This window comes from Euphorbia lathyris, chromosome 6 (assembly GCF_963576675.1).
Source record: "Euphorbia lathyris chromosome 6, ddEupLath1.1, whole genome shotgun sequence".
Lineage (NCBI taxonomy): Eukaryota > Viridiplantae > Streptophyta > Magnoliopsida > Malpighiales > Euphorbiaceae > Euphorbia > Euphorbia lathyris.
This window is the reverse complement of record NC_088915.1, coordinates 76471353-76489010: the sequence shown is the minus strand read 5'-3', so window position 1 is coordinate 76489010 and position 17658 is coordinate 76471353. Positions and strand designations below refer to the sequence as shown.

General features: G+C 29.3%; 1 protein-coding gene across 1 annotated transcript; it reads right to left on the bottom strand.

The window, feature by feature from the left end:
* Positions 1 to 10766: 10766 nt before the first annotated feature.
* LOC136231941 (ribosomal RNA-processing protein 17) lies at positions 10767 to 14326 on the bottom strand. Its single transcript, XM_066020978.1, has 4 exons — positions 14163 to 14326; positions 13951 to 14056; positions 12699 to 12804; positions 10767 to 11140 (listed from the first exon to the last, which is right to left on the bottom strand). Exons 1-4 carry the CDS (start codon positions 14270 to 14272, stop codon positions 10866 to 10868), a joined length of 597 nt encoding a protein of 198 aa, XP_065877050.1. The 5' UTR covers positions 14273 to 14326; the 3' UTR covers positions 10767 to 10865.
* Between the last annotated feature and the right edge of the window lie 3332 nt (positions 14327 to 17658).

Sequence of the window (17658 nt, the reverse complement as noted above, 5' to 3'; positions counted from 1 at the left end):
CTTCTTGTATATCATTAAACATGACAAAATAAAGGCCATTTGTAAGATAATGCCATATTAATGATTTTGGACTTAATAGTTTTGAATCCTGGGGTCAATTTCAACACTTCTTTAATTATAGTCATTTACAAATAATTGCCACAGGAAAAGCCTCAATCATATTTGTAGGACCTAACTTAAGATCACGACTATAAGCATTGGATGAATTTTAATGGAATTGAAATTGGAAATTGTAAGATATTTTTTCAAGTTATCTAATTACATTGCATATTCCAAAATCATGTAAACTCTAGTCAAGCATTGCAAGTTTCATGTTGACAGCTTCTATTTTAGCAGTGTAGTTAGTTATCGTAGGTCACATTTTCAGCTTTGAGAAAGCGGCCGTTCTCGATTTTTCAGCTCTACCAAATTTAAACTATTTAATCTTGTCGGTGTACCTATTTTGAGTTTGAGTATTTGGTTCCATTTCTGTTTTGCTTTCATGAAATTTTGAAGCTTTTGAATCAACGACCGGAAGGAAGTCGAATCAATGAAATTTTGCAAGTCAAGAGTAATTGTAAGTCAAAATAAATGTTAATATCAGAGTTTGTTTGTTGTTGTTCACGTTGTAGTGCCTCACCTCCTTTATATGTAGATCATACCCAAAAAATTAATTATGTCTTTTGTATCAGCAGGCTTCTTTTTTTCAGTTCATGTGCTCTTATTGTGTTACTTGTAGTCCTGTTTTTTGGAGCTTAAATGGTGGAAGTTGTGCAGAAATTTTTTCTTCTTGGTCTTATTTTCTGTTAAAATGTTTTCTTCTAGCAGCCTATTGTCTTGGAATGTCTTTGAAACATTCTTCTGAGAGCGAGAAACTTCAAAAGACAACTCTCACAAGGTGACTGTCATGGAACCAATGGAGAGGGTTTTTGATCCTGTGTTTGATGTGGGTTTGGATCCGAATTTGGCATTTAGGGCTAGGAAATTCAGCAGGGTTGATGGGGACTCTGGGTCCGATACTGCTCATGGTTTGGAAATGGATTTTGTCCCAAGCCTGTTGGTGATATGAATTCTGTGTCTGTGGCATTTAGGCTAAAAGATTATAGAAGAATCGATGGGAAAGTCAAGCCCGAGATTGATTTCAATGTGGCTATGAAGCTGGTGTTTCTATAAAACTAGGGGATAGGAGCCTTCTGCCTCAGGTAGCTAAATTCAAAGATTATGGAAAGCTTGTTGATGATTCTGGCCTACAGAATAAAAATGTTGTTGAAGAGTATGGTGACTATGTTGGGTTTCCCCTAAGAACCCTAGGTGATGTGCCTCCAGCTTACAAGGCTAAATATAGAAAGACTGATAAGAAGTCTAACCCCAATTTTGTTAATGATGTGCAAAGTAGAAGTAATAAAAGATATAGGCTTGGAGAAAGTGTTGTTGATTGCTTGGGATCACCACCATCAGTGTCCAGAATGAACAATTATTGCAAAGTTGAACTTGATTCCGATGTTTTGAATGGGATCGGTAATGTCAAGGAGAATGGCATAAAGAAATTGAGAGAGCCTATTGAGGAGCTAGTGTTGGCAATTAGCATGTCTATAAATACTTTTGTGAAGGTAGAGAAACTGAAGATGGAAATAGCAATGGAAATTGAGAAAATGAGGTTGGATAATTTGTTGAAGCATAACCAGATGAGGTTGGATAATTTGTTTAAGCAAATATAGATTTATCCCTAACAAAAATAATAGTACAATTTTACACCTAAAGTCATCAAGTAAAATTAAATTTACCGCTACCGATTAGAAAATTTAAATAAATTGTTTCACTCTTATTTGACTCGTTATTTAATTATGGTGAAACTGCAAGTTTACAAAAAAAAAAACACCAACTTTATGAAAATGAGTTCTACGTATAACCTTTAAATTTTACGTAAATCATTTATTTTTCGATATAATTTACGTAAACTTTGCCTAAATTTATGTAAACTTGTTATTTTATAAGAAAAATCCACAAAGTTTGTGAAAAATAGAGTTTTACGTAAATCTTTTATTTTTAGACATAATCTACGTAATTGCGCTAAATTTACGTGAAATTGGACTAAATTTACATAAGCTTGTATTTTTACAAAAAAAAAATCATTAACTTTGCAAAAAAATAGAGAAGAGTGTTAGATAAAACCTTTGAATTCTACGTAAACCTTTTATTTTTAGACATAATTTATGTAAAGTTGGACTAAATTTACATAACCTTGTCATTTTAGGAGATAAAATCCACAAACCTTGTCGAAAATAGATTTTTACGTAAAACCTTTGAATTTTACGTAAATCTTTTATTTTTTGACATAATTTACGTAAAGTTTGATTAAGTTTATGTAACTTTTTTATTTTAGGACGAAAAATCTACAAACCTTATGGAAAATAGAATTTTACGTAAAACTTGTGAACTTTACGTAAATTTTTTACTTTTAGACATAATTTATGTAAAGTTTGACAAAATTTACGTAACCTTTTGGTTTTTGGAGAAAAAATTCATAAACCTTGTGAAAAATAGAGTTTTACATAAAAACTTTGAAATTTACGTAAATCTTTTGTTTTAGACATAATTTACGTAAAGTTTGACTAAATTTACATAACTTTTTAATTTTAGGAGAAAAAATCTACAAACCTTATGGAAAATAGAATTTTACGAAAAACCTTTGAACTTTACGTAAATCTTTTACTTTTAGACATAATTTACGTAAAATTGAACTAAATTACGGAACCTTTTAATTTTTTGAGAAAAAATTCATAAACCTTGTCAAAAATAGAGTTTTACGTAAAAACTTTGAACGTTACGTAAATCTTTTTTTAGACATAATTTACGTAAAATTTGACTAAATTTATGTAACATTGTTATTGTAGGAGATAAAATCCACAAACCTTGTGGAAAATAGAGTTTTACACAAAATCTTTCAAGTTTATGTAAATCTTTTATTTTTACACATAATTTACATAACGTTGGACTACTTTTACATATCCTTGTTATTTTTGGTGAAAAAATTCACAAACCTTGAGAAAAATAGAGTTTTACGTAAAACTTTTGAACTTTACATAAATCTTTTATTTTTAGACATAATTTACGTAAAATTTGACTAAATTTGCGTAAAATTGTTATTCATGGAGAAAAAAATTCATAAACCTTGTGAAAAAATAGAGTTTTACGTAAAACCTTTAAACTTTACGTAAATTTTTTATTTTTAATCATAATTTACGTAAAGTTGGATTAAATTTACGTAAACTTGTTATTTTTTGAGAAAAAAATTCATACACCTTATGAAAAATAGAGTTTTACGTAAAACCTTTGAACTTTACGTAAATATTTTATTTTTAGAAATAATTTACGTAAAATTAGACTAAATACGTAATCTTGTTATTTTTGGAGATAAAATCTACAAACCTTGTAGAAACTAGAGTTTTACGTAAAACCTTTGAATTTTACGTAAATCTTTTATTTTTAGACATAATTTACGTAACCTTTATTATTTTTGGAGAAAAAATTCAAAAACATTGTGAAAACTAGAGTTTTACGTAAAAGCTTTGAACTTTCCGTAAATCTTTTATTTTTATACATAATTTACGTAAAGTTGGACAAATTTATGTAACGTTGTTATTTTTTGAGAAAAAAATTCATAAACCTTGTGAAAAATAGAGTTTTACATAAAACCTTTGAACTTTACGTAAGACTTTTATATTTTTAGACATAATTTACGTAAAGTTGGACTAAATTTATGTAACCTTGTTATTTTAGGAGATAAAATCCACAAACCTTGTCGAAAATAGATTTTTACGTAAAACCTTTGAACTTTACATAAATCTTTTATTTTTAGACATAATTTACGTAACCTTATTATTTTTAGAGAAAAAATTCGTAAACATTCTGAAAACTAGAGTTTTACGTAAAACTTTTGAACTTTCCGTAAATCTTTTATTTTTAGACATAATTTACGTAAAGTTGGACTAAATTTAAGTAACCTTGTTATTTTTTGAGAAAAAAATTCATAAACCTTGTGAAAAATAGAGTTTTACGTAAAACCTTTGAACTTTCCGTAAATCTTTTATTTTTAGACATAATTTACGTAAAGTTGGACTAAATTTACGTAACCTTGTTATTTTTTGAGAAAAAAATTCATAAACCTTGTGACAAATAGAGTTTTACGTAAAATCTTTGAACTTTACGTAAATCTTTTATTTTTAGACATAATTTACGTAAAGTTGGACTAAATTTATGTAACCTTGTTATTTTAGGAGATAAAATCCATAAACCTTATCGAAAATAGATTTTTACGTAAAACCTTTGAACTTTACGTAAATCTTTTATTTTTAAACATAATTTACATAAAGTCTGACTAAATTTACGTAACTTTTTTTTTATTTTAGGATGAAAAATCTACAAACCTTGTGAAAGTAGAGTTTTACGTAAAACCTATATATTTTACGTAAATCTTTTATTTTTAGACATAATTTAAGAAAGGTTTGACTAAATTTACGTAACCCTTTTACTTTAGCAGAAAAATCCACAAACATTGTGAAAATTAGAGTTTTACGTAAAACCTTTAAACTTTATGTAAATATTTTATTTTTAGATATAATTTACGTATAGTTTGACTAAGTTTACATGACCTTTTTATTTTAGGAGAAGAAAATTCACAAACCTTGTGAAAATAGAGTTTTACGTAAAACCTATGAATTTTACGTAAATCTTTTATTTTTAGACATAATTTACGTAAGGTTTGACTAAATTTACATAACCTTGTTATTTTAGGACAAAAAATCCACAAACCTTGTGAAAATTATAGTTTTACGTAAAATCTTTGAACTTTACGTAAATATTTTATTTTTAGATATAATTTACGTATAGTTTGACTAAATTTACGTAACTTTTTTATTTTAGGAGAAAAAAATTCAGAAACCTTGTGAAAATAGAGTTTTACGTAAAACCTATGAATTTTACGTAAATCTTTTATTTTTAGAAATAATTTTCGTAAGGTTTGACTAAATTTACGTAACCTTATCATTTTAGGAGAAAAAATCCATAAACCTTGTGAAAATTAGAGTTTTACGTAAAACCTTTGAATTTTACGTAAATCTTTTATTTTTAGACATAATTTACGTAACTTTATTATTTTTGGAGAAAAAATTCAAAAACATTGTGAAAACTAGAGTTTTACGTAAAACCTTTGAACTTTCCGTAAATCTTTTATTTTTATACATAATTTACGTAAAGTTGGACTAAATTTACGTAACCTTGTTATTTTTTGAGAAAAAAATTCATAAACCTTGTGAAAAATAGAGTTTTACGTAAAACCTTTGAACTTTACGTAAGTCTTTTATTTTTAGACATAATTTACGTAAAGTTGGACTTAATTTATGTAACCTTGTTATTTTAGGAGATAAAATCCACAAACCTTGTCGAAAATAGATTTTTACGTAAAACCTTTGAACTTTACGTAAATCTTTTATTTTTAGACATAATTTACGTAACCTTATTAATTTTGGAGAAAAAATTCGTAAACATTCTGAAACTAGAGTTTGACGTAAAACTTTTGAACTTTCCATAAATCTTTTATTTTTAGACATAATTTACGTAAAGTTGGACTAAATTTACGTAACCTTGTTATTTTTTGAGAAAAAAATTCATAAACCTTGTGAAAAATAGAGTTTTACGTAAAACCTTTGAACTTTACGTAAATCTTTTATTTTTAGACATAATTTACGTAAAGTTGGACTAAATTTATGTAACCTTGTTATTTTAGGAGATAAAATCCATAGACCTTATCGAAAATAGATTTTTACGTAAAACCGTTGAACTTTACTTAAATCTTTTATTTTTAAACATAATTTACATAAAGTTTGACTAAATTTACGTAACTTTTTTTATTTTAGGATGAAAAATCTACAAACCTTGTGAAAGTAGAGTTTTACGTAAAACCTATATATTTTACGTAAATCTTTTATTTTTAGACATAATTTACGCAAGGTTTTACTAAATTTACGTAACCCTTTTATTTTAGGAGAAAAATCTACAAACATTGTGAAAATTAGAGTTTTACGTAAAACCTTTAAACTTTACTTAAATATTTTATTTTTAGATATAATTTACGTATAGTTTGACTAAGTTTACGTAACCTTTTTATTTTAGGAGAAGAAAATTCACAAACCTTGTGAAAATAGAGTTTTACGTAAAACCTATGAATTTTACGTAAATCTTTTATTTTTAGACATAATTTACGTAAGGTTTGACTAAATTTACATAACCTTGTTATTTTAGGACAAAAAATCCACAAACCTTGTGAAAATTATAGTTTTACGTAAAACCTTTGAACTTTACGTAAATATTTTATTTTTAGACATAATTTACGTAACCTTATTATTTTTGGAAAAAAAATTCAAAAACATTGTGAAAACTAGAGTTTTACGTAAAACCTTTGAACTTTCCGCAAATCTTTTATTTTTATACATAATTTACGTAAAGTTGGACTAAATTTACGTAACCTTGTTATTTTTTGAGAAAAAAATTCATAAACCTTGTGAAAAATAGAGTTTTACGTAAAACCTTTGAACTTTACGTAAGTCTTTTATTTTTAGACATAATTTACGTAAAGTTGGACTAAATTTATGTAACCTTGTTATTTTAGGAGATAAAATCCACAAACCTTGTCGAAAATAGATTTTTACGTAAAACCTTTGAACTTTACGTAAATCTTTTATTTTTAGACATAATTTACGTAACCTTATTAATTTTGGAGAAAAAATTCGTAAACATTCTGAAAACTAGAGTTTTACGTAAAACTTTTGAACTTTCCATAAATCTTTTATTTTTAGACATAATTTACGTAAAGTTGGACTAAATTTACGTAACCTTGTTATTTTTTGAGAAAAAAATTCATAAACCTTGTGAAAAATAGAGTTTTACGTAAAACCTTTGAACTTTACTTAAATCTTTTATTTTTAGACATAATTTACGTAAAGTTGGACTAAATTTATGTAACCTTGTTATTTTAGGAGATAAAATCCATAGACCTTATCGAAAATAGATTTTTACGTAAAACCGTTGAACTTTACGTAAATCTTTTATTTTTAAACATAATTTACATAAAGTTTGACTAAATTTACGTAACTTTTTTTATTTTAGGATGAAAAATCTACAAACCTTGTGAAAGTAGAGTTTTACGTAAAACCTATATATTTTACGTAAATCTTTTATTTTTAGACATAATTTACGCAAGGTTTTACTAAATTTACGTAACCCTTTTATTTTAGGAGAAAAATCCACAAACATTGTGAAAATTAGAGTTTTACGTAAAACCTTTAAACTTTACTTAAATATTTTATTTTTAGATATAATTTACGTATAGTTTGACTAAGTTTACGTAACCTTTTTATTTTAGGAGAAGAAAATTCACAAACCTTGTGAAAATAGAGTTTTACGTAAAACCTATGAATTTTACGTAAATCTTTTATTTTTAGACATAATTTACGTAAGGTTTGACTAAATTTACATAACCTTGTTATTTTAGGACAAAAAATCCACAAACCTTGTGAAAATTATAGTTTTACGTAAAATCTTTGAACTTTACGTAAATATTTTATTTTTAGATATAATTTACGTATAGTTTGACTAAATTTACGTAACTTTTTTATTTTAGGAGAAAAAAATTCAGAAACCTTGTGAAAATAGAGTTTTACGTAAAACCTATGAATTTTACGTAAATCTTTTATTTTTAGAAATAATTTTCATAAGGTTTGACTAAATTTATGTAACCTTATCATTTTAGGAGAAAAAATCCATAAACCTTGTGAAAATTAGAGTTTTACGTAAAACCTTTAAACTTTACGTAAATCCTTTAGTTTTAGATATAATTTACATATAGTTTGATTAAATTTACGTAACCTTTTTATTTTAGATGAAAAAATTCACAAACCTTGTGAAAATAGAGTTTTATGTAAAACTATGAATTTTACGTAAATCTTTTATTTTTAGATATAATTTACGTAAGGTTTGACTAAATTTACGTAACCTTGTTATTTTAGGAGAAAAAATCCACAAACCTTGTGAAAATTAGAGTTTTACGTAAAACTTTTGAACTTTACGTAAATATTTTATTTTTAGACATAATTTACGTATAGTTTGATTAAATTTAGGTAACCTTTTTTTAGGAGAAAAAATTCACAAACCTTGTGAAAATAGAGTTTTACGTAAAACCTCTGAATTTTATGTAAATCTCTTATTTTTAGACATAATTTACGTAAGGTTTGACTAAATTTACGTAACCCTTTTACTTTAGGAGAAAAATCCACAAACATTGTGAAAATTAGAGTTTTACGTAAAACCTTTGAACTTTACGTAAATATTTTATTTTTAGATATAACTTACGTATATATTGACTAAACTTTCGTAACCTTTTTATTTTAGGAGAAACAAATTCACAAACCTTGTGAAAATAGAGTTTTACGTAAAATTTTTATTTTATCAGTCCCTATATTAAATATCTAACATATTGTTTAGTTCTCATATTTTAATAATATATTGTTTACTTCTTATTTTTTATTTTGATCAACAGTTTTGTCAGTTAAATTTTTAAATTATTGAACAGATTAATACTTCTACAAACTGTTGAATTGAGCTAAAATTGAGGACTGAATAGTGTATTATTAACATATAATGATTAAATAGTGATTAGATTAAAATATAGGGACTCATATATTAATTTACCTTGTAATTAATAATTTTTAAATTTTCTATAATTAAATATTACCTGCTATAGCAGGTTACCTTTTTTATTAATTTTTAATTAACCTTATTTTTATTAACACATGTCTAATTACTATTGGATACTAAAACAAAGTATAATTACTTTTTTTCCAACATAGTAACCGTAGAATTTACCTTGTGAAATATATAATTAATAGCTTGTTGTACAATAAAACACAATATGAAAAATAGTCAAAATTTTACTAAAAACGTTAGTCATACATGGCAGTGGCACAGGTGAAATATAGAAAATTTTACTTAGAAGAATGGCTAGTTTTTTAGAAATTCTTTAACAATAATAATTTTTGCAATTTACATAGCATAACAGTATAAATGACATATCAATTAAATATATTATACCATTATTATATATTCCATTAACTTCTACAAATATTTTTCTGCTTTTATTTACATATTTTAATATTTATGTTTTTCTTAGTTGTTAAATTAAAAGCCTCAAATATACACCTAATAATCTATTGGGCTGTCATCTTACTTGATGTCTGTGGATGAGAGGAAAAGAAATAGGCTTAGGACTGTAACCAAGCCTGGTTATGCTCATGTCGTGAGAGAAATTAATGAGCTCCACCAACTCATTAATTATATTAATTTAAAATTTCTTTAAAATTGCAGAATTTTGAAATTAAAATTTATATAAAACTACATTTTACATTTCTCCATATATAGAATTTTTATTATTAAAATTAAAAAAATAATCGAACCAAACTTGATCTTACGAGTGAGTTCATGAACATAATAATCAAACATGTTTATGAGCTTATTCATGAACCTATAATCGAGCTTTCGAAAAGTTTCATCGTGATCAAACTCGACTTTTTTATAAATCAAACCGAGTACGATCAAACTTTTATTGAACTGAACGGCTCGGTTCATTTACAGTCATACTTTTTCAAGGTGCACACAAAAATCCGGAAAACTGAAAAACCGAAAAACCAAACCGAAACCAGTCCGAAAATAAGGTTAACCAAAACCGATGGACTAGTGTATGGTTTTTAATTTAAAAATAATGGTTAATAGTTATGGTTACGGTTTCTTTATTCCAAAAACCGCGGTTAACCGAAACCGACTGAATCTCAATTAAATATAAAATTAAATTTATTTATATAGGTAAACAATTATTTAGTCCCTATAGTTTTTCATAACTCATTAATCAATCCACCATTTAATTATAAGGTCTCCAAATTTTTTCACTTTTAATGGTTTAGTCCTATCAAATATTAACATCAAATGAGATGAAAATATGTAAATAACTCTCAGTTAATTTGTTACTGCCCCTCTAATGTCAGTTTATGCGGGGTTTTTTCTTTTATGTTTCTGGATGTAGAAACAATGATACAATTTTATTACTTGTTTTTCAAAACTTTAAAGTTAGAAGTTTTATTAGAGGCATTTTGCATTTTTTTATCTGTTTAATTGTTCTTTAACATATTTTTAGACGGAGTTTCGATATAAGGACTAAACAATTTAACGAAATTAAAACTGAAGGATCATAAACATCTCCCGCTCCGCAGTTAATCTCTTCAACTCGTCATTGACCCGCTGCCTCCCTCACAATAAAAATTAGAATTCTTTTATTCTTTTTATTTTTATTTACTAATGGTTAAAAACCGAATAATTGGTTAACCAATTAGTGGTTAACCGAATTTAATGGACTAGTGTATGGTTAGTGTTTTTAAAAAACCGATTAAATGATTAACCGATCGAATTAACTTTAATGGACTGGTTAACCGACCACGTGCACCCCCTACTACTTTTAGGCCTCCATGAAGAGATTTTCCAGATCTAATGCTATATGAATTGTCAAAGTACTATATAACCCGTGTCCAAAACATTTGGACACTGATTTTGAAAACGACACCAATGATTCAATTCAATCACCGGGTTCAGTGTTAGATGACATCCGTGTAAAATATCAGATGTGAACCGATGATTCAATCACCGGATTCTTTGCATTCAAACGAACATGGCAGCAAGAAGAATCATTCAAAAGGGTCAAATCATCATTACTGTTAGGTTTAGTATTATAAAAATTAATGTGTTCACAGATGAATTCTGTTGATTCAACAAGATCAAGAAGCCACTCAACGCTTCTGGTTCTTCTTTCCCTTTCCCTTTCCCTTGTTTCTATCTCCTTTACTTTGACGCTTTGAATGTGATCTGTTTTTTGAGACATTCTTGAATACTTTCTTTTTACTTACTCCTAAACTTTGCTGCTTCTTAATATCATCTCCACTGGTTAATCTTGGGACTACTGTTTCTGTCTTTTTTCTACTCTGCTCAACCTTATTATCTTCGCCTGATATCTCACTAGTTTTCACTGTCACTTTCATGTCTCCATTGTCATACTCCATTGTGCCTATTACATATAAACATAACCAATATCATTTAAGTTAAATGAGTATAAAGTTTCACACAGCACAATTGCTCTAGCAGCTATGAACCGAAGAGGGTTAATAGTATACATTAGGGATCGGGACTTTGGTGATTTCTCATTTGCTGTATGAGCTTGTTTAAAGTAATATGATTAACCCTCAAATCCCACGTGGCAGAATAACTGGAGGATTTGGGCAAGTTGAAACGCATACCAGGAGGCCAATAGGTCACTTTAAACAAGTTCAGAAAGCTAATAGGTCACTTTAAGTAAGTTCGGGAGGCCAATAAGTTACTTTAAACAAGTTCATAGGGCTAATAAAACATCTTTAAAGTTCAAAGGACCAATTGGATTATTTAGTTAGGTACAGAGAGCCCCTGATGCATTAAACCAACATAAGAATTCCGAAAAAACAGAGGTAAAAAGCATCCGGTCACTCAAGTTTGAGTTTGGCCATTGTCATAGCCTCGTCATTAAACTTTAAAATAGGACAATAAAGTTACTAAAGTTAAGTTTCAGTCGCAATAAAGTCACAATGACTGATTTAATGTCTACATAACGTCGAAATAATGATGTGGACAATTTGCAAGGGAGCTCTATACTAAACCGGCTATTGCGACTTTATTGTGGTCGGAGCAAGACTTTGGTGTCTTTATTGTTCTATTTTAAAGTTTAATAACCATATTGTGACATTGGTCAAACTTAGTGACCATGGGTGCTTTTTACCCCAAAAAAACAGCGACAGAGATATCGACATCTAAAATGAGGCAATGGTTTAGACTTAGATTTTAAAGTTATATTTTGGCAAAACAAATACTGGAGCCTTTTGATCATTTTCTTTTTAATTCCCTAATCTTTTAAATGAATACATTGCCTTTGATCAATTATTTTTACATTAAGAAGCTGTTAACCTTTTTAAATGGATAAATTAAACCCTTGATCAATTAGTTTAAAACATTAAGCCCCTCTTGGAGGATCCATTTATGTGTGTGATTAAAACTCGTTTAATGCATGTGGATGCAGATGTCACTTTTAGCACATCGCCTCATGTCACTACTTTAACATGTGGTGACACAAATTGTGACATCAGATAATTTTTCTTTAACATGTCATGTCAAACCTTAAAATAACTTTACCACATGAACCACCCAAATTACTTTACCCTAATCCCTAAATTAAACAATCAAACTCGTTTACTTTAAATGTTTCAGTTTAGGAGAACAGTGACATGTTGGCCATTCCACACACTTAAACCGAGTTAAAATCACACATTAAACCTAGTTCAAATCACACATTAAACGGAGTGCATACAACACACATCAATGGGCCGTCCAAGAGAGGTTAATGTGTTAAATAATAATTAATTGAGAGCTTAACGTATCCATTTAAATAATAAGGGGCTTTATTCAATAAAATTTGAATTGCTCAGGAGCTTAAACATGTGTTTTGCTTAGATCTTAAAGTTATATTTTCGGGTTTAGGGTTTATATTTCAAGTAGCATGCATATATCATATTCATCAGCTTCCAGTTTGTGAAAAGTACCATTTGCTGATGCGATTGGCTCAATATCTTCCTGATCTTCTTGGTACTCATCATTTTCTTCAGATACAGTTGAAGCTCCAGATATAAGGAGTCTTTCCAGTTTCCTCTACAACAAAAGTAGGCAGCACAGTTAAGCAATCAATTCATTGTGATGACAAGTCAAATACGGGTGTGAGCAATCAAAAATTAAAAGATTTTTAAAACATAAAATAAAACAACACTTAGAGGATTGGTTTATCCGGGTTAATAAATGAGAGATTTGAGCAGAAGCATTTTGATTTAGGTATCAAATTTGAATAAGCATTATTCCCTTTTTCCTTTCTACCCATGAAGTTTTAGTTGCAACATCATAAGCTGAAACTTGTGACATTTTGGAATGAAACGAAAGGAAAGGAACTGACAGGAAACTCTTCAATGGAAAAGGACACAGACTTAGAGGATATTGACACATTTGTCGTAGATTGCCAAACTATTTATGTGTTTGTGGCGGATTTTAATTTTAAACTATTTCTAAATTTCTGTCCAATAGGCGGGGTAAAGCAAAGCATATATCTCTCCAGCCCGCCTGCCAGATTGGCGGATTAGAGAGGTTCTGCCGCAGACTGGAATGGAATACAAAGCTTTCATGCCTGCCTGTCTGACAAGCAGGCTATTCCCATTAACAGGTCAGACTGGCGTGGTGAACTAATTTCACCACACTAAGAAATAATTTTGAAATACGGCATAAAGATGTAAACAGTTTAGCAATTTACCACAAATGTGTAAATGTCCACAAAATTTGACAAACAACATGATTTACAGAGACAGCTTCCCTTAACACAACATGATTTACAGAGACAGCTTCCCTTAACACGAGGCGTTTGACATGATTATCATTTTCGTGTCATTTATATCATGTGGAATAATATAGATCACATAACAGGATAACCAGTTTTGACACCCCTAAATACTTAAAACCAGGCAATCCAATTTTTATCCCACAGACAAGCATAGAACTTCATGTTCTTTCCAACTGTAAAAACTTATTAAGCCGATGAAGAACAAACCCTAAATAGACTATTATTCCGCAGTTCTACATATTCAGATTTGTAGTTCCAGATAATAATATATTCATCAAAATCATCCTCTAGATGCAACCTCACAGACCAAACAGTTCTTAAACCAATTAAACTCTGTATTCAGATTTCATAACATACACAATTTGCTCCCAATTCTTATCAATTTACTACGGAAATGTAAATATAGGTTCTACCTTTTTACGGTTCTCAATACGCTTGCGCCGTAAAACCTCCTCTTGCTGCTTTTGAGCTACCTTTCTCCTCTTCTTCTTCCTCTTATGAAATCCAGTTACATAATCTCTAAACAAAACAAACACAAATGTCAAACACGACCAATCGTATCAACAGAACAAGTTCAGCGATTACTTCAGTAACCTAAAACCAGAAAGTGAAGCAGAGATAATACTTGAGATCTTTCTCGTTGAAGGATACAGCTAAAGCTTTATTCTTAAGAGCTCGTTTGTTTATGTGCCGAGCTCGAGACGGTGGCTGCTGTGGCTCGCCTTCAACTTCCATTGCAGTAGCTCCGAGAGTCGCTTGATTGGGGTTGAGCAAATGAATGCTAATCAGTTTGGGATTTAGCGAGCCCGACCCGATTGGAGCTTGCCGGTTTTCCTGCTCTTTTTTAATGGGCTAAGCCCATTAGTCTTGTAGAGTCTTAGTGGACTTCTTTTTGTTTCCATTTTTTGTGAGATGCCCACTAAACCGTGAAATATTAGTTAAAGAAGAAATTAATAACAATTTAAGTGAAATATTAGATGGTAGGAAACAAATTTAATAGTATTAATGGAATTTAAAGTAACAAAAAGAATGAAATTTTAAACGAATGTAGAGTTAAAATTAATATACGAAATAAAAACTTTGTTCTAACAATCGATCATTTCTGTTATTCCACCCATGTACTTTCGTTGTTTTGGATTTAAATGGCCCAAACATGCTTCTTTTTGTTAGTCAAACTTTGGAGTAACCTGAATAGGCTCTAACTGCAGGTTGTCATTTGCATCCACTAAGGGTCTGTTTTTTTTATGGCTGAGCTGACGTTGAAGGAATGCAAGAGGATGGCATCACGAAGTTGATTAAATGGTTCATGGCGTAAATCTTATCCTGTCACATTCACTGTACTAATTTGATGTAGTACAATTTGAGTTGAGGTTGATGGAACCATTTAGTGCCTAATATAAGATAGAAAAATGATCAATGAGGGGTAGGGATTGACGACTCAACTCTGATGTTCAAGTTAGAGAGGAAAAATTACTAAATAGTATGTAAAGCTTAGATATGTAGAGCGAATGAATTAAGTACATTTTAGTTTGTTGCGTACCTTGTATTTATAGGAGAATCAGATTGTGCATCCTAAATGAGACTAGAGATCCACGTGATAGTCAGTCAATGGTGAAAGTCTGCTGCCAACCAAAAATTATTATAATAACAGTACTTGTAATTCCGTGAGTTATGACATCGAAAGGGTATATATGAATGTGTGATATTAAAGTCTCATTTAAGTTGTCCACATGACTTCAACTGTTGAGAAATGAAATATCTCATTGATTCACGTATATTATAATGAATTATTTGATATCATTATATAATGAATTATGTGATATCATTAGGTAATGTACAAAAGTAATACTTTATATTTAAGATTCCTAATATATAAAAAAAATTATATTTAGTTTATATAATCAGAATATAAACTTCACTTCGATGTGAAACATAACAATCAGTTTTTTGTTTTAAGAATATTAAACTATCTAATTTATTAATATTTTAGTAAAATTTTGTATTATTTTATGTGTGGATATCTATTAAAATTAATATAAACAATACAATACTCAAATGAATATTTTAGCTTAATGTAATTATTTTAACAAAATAAAAACACTAATTAATATTTTTTTGATTAAAGATTGGTTAGCAAGGAATAGTAAGCGGCGAATATCTCAGCTATGTTGACACCCCCACCACAGACCCAAAAAAAACCCCGAACCAAATTTATTAAAAGAGTAAATAAATGTCATAATACAAAAAGAATAAAGAATAGAATGAAGCCAAAGCATTAGGAAAAACGCTAAACGCAACGTCCTACACGATCATGAAAAAAGACCGATCCACAAAAATTCGGGACAACATCCCACCAAGTCGATGTTGTTGTCGTCCGTCCATAATTTGCAAGCGAGTCTGCAACATGATTTCCTTCACGAAAAATATGAAACACCACAAACAATTAAACCATTTTTGTCTAAGCAACCAAGGAACCGAACAAGATTTAGATTTGAACATCTGCACAACATACATTGAGTCGCTTTCAAGCCAAATTCTCCGCCAACCTTTGCTAATAGCCATGTCAATAGCATAAACAGCAACAGATAGTTCAGCAAGATAAGCAAAGGCAAACGGAAAGGCAAACGCACCAAGACACATGTCAGTATACAAGCGATAAATACATCCACAACCCGCAGGACTAGGAGCACCCGTGACAGACGCATCAGTATTGATCGTAATCCAATCCCTCAGAGGTGGTTGCCAAAAAAATGGAGTAATGTGCGGAGCCTTAGCAAGACGTTTTTCAATCCCGAGCTCACCTAAGATTTGAAGTTCAACTAGCGAATTCCAAACGGAGCCCCGTCCAGTGTAAGCAGATTCACGAATAGCTCCCCAAATCCGTCTCAGCGTGACGGAAGTATCAACCCTCTCATCCTCAAAAATAGACTTATTACGAGTAAGCCATAGAGCCCAAATTGTATTAACAATTGTTGCCGCCCATAAATCAGCGATTTGAGTACTGAAATGTTGAATAACATCATGATCAACCAGATTCCTAAGAGTCGAGTCCGAAAACACTAATTAATATTTAACAAATAAATTATTACTCCTAAATAAATATATATATATATATATATAATAACCAATTAATCATAATTTATCAATTTGTCAATAAATCAAATATATCAATACTAAATTAAATAAATATTAATTTATCAAAATTCCAATCAATCATAATTATTAAAATTAAACACATTAAATTATCAGTATTAATATTAAGTTAAAAAGAAATAAAATGAATCCTCAATTTAATAAGAATTTGTATAATTCCAGTGTTAATATTTAATCTAAATAACCAAATTGTAAAGAGGAAAGAGAAAGGTTAGAATAATCGTCGGTACAACGGAGGACAGCAATAGGAGTGATGATGGATTGACATGAGGAAGGAGTTGGGACAGGGTAGGGATGACAACCGTGGATAGTGTGGATTTCAAATCTTTAAGGACTTGAGATTAATGGTAGGGAAGGGTTAATAAAGGAATGGTAGGGAAAGATAGGGAAAGGTAAGGAAATGGAAGGAAATTTCTAACCCTTCCAAACCCACCAAATTGGAGGGTTCAAAATTGGATGCAATTTGTTAAAAAGAAACCCTTCAAAACCCGTCCAAACCCTTACCCTCCTAATTTTTTTGTGTTCCAAACATGGGTTTATAGAAACCCTTACTAACCCTTCCTCCTCCCAAACAAGGGTTTCTATCAACCCTTACTAACCCTTCCTTTACTAACCCCTCTAAACCCTCCATCCAATCAAGCCCTACATGTTTATTTTTTAATTATTTGTACTTATCTTATTATTTTAAGGATATATTTTTTGCATTTCACACCTCTCCCATTTAATTCGCGGGTACCTGTGATATCCTTATCTGTAAAGAATTAATAAAAAAATATTATAAATTTAACAAAATATAAATTTAATAAATCATTAGTTTTTGACCCGTGCGATGCACGGATTCATCTTAATATATAAATATTATCAAAAATATAATTTAATAATTACAATCTATATATAATATAAAACAGTAACGATAGAGCTGAGGTGTCACTTCCTCATTTTTTACTGATAAAAAATATAATATAGTA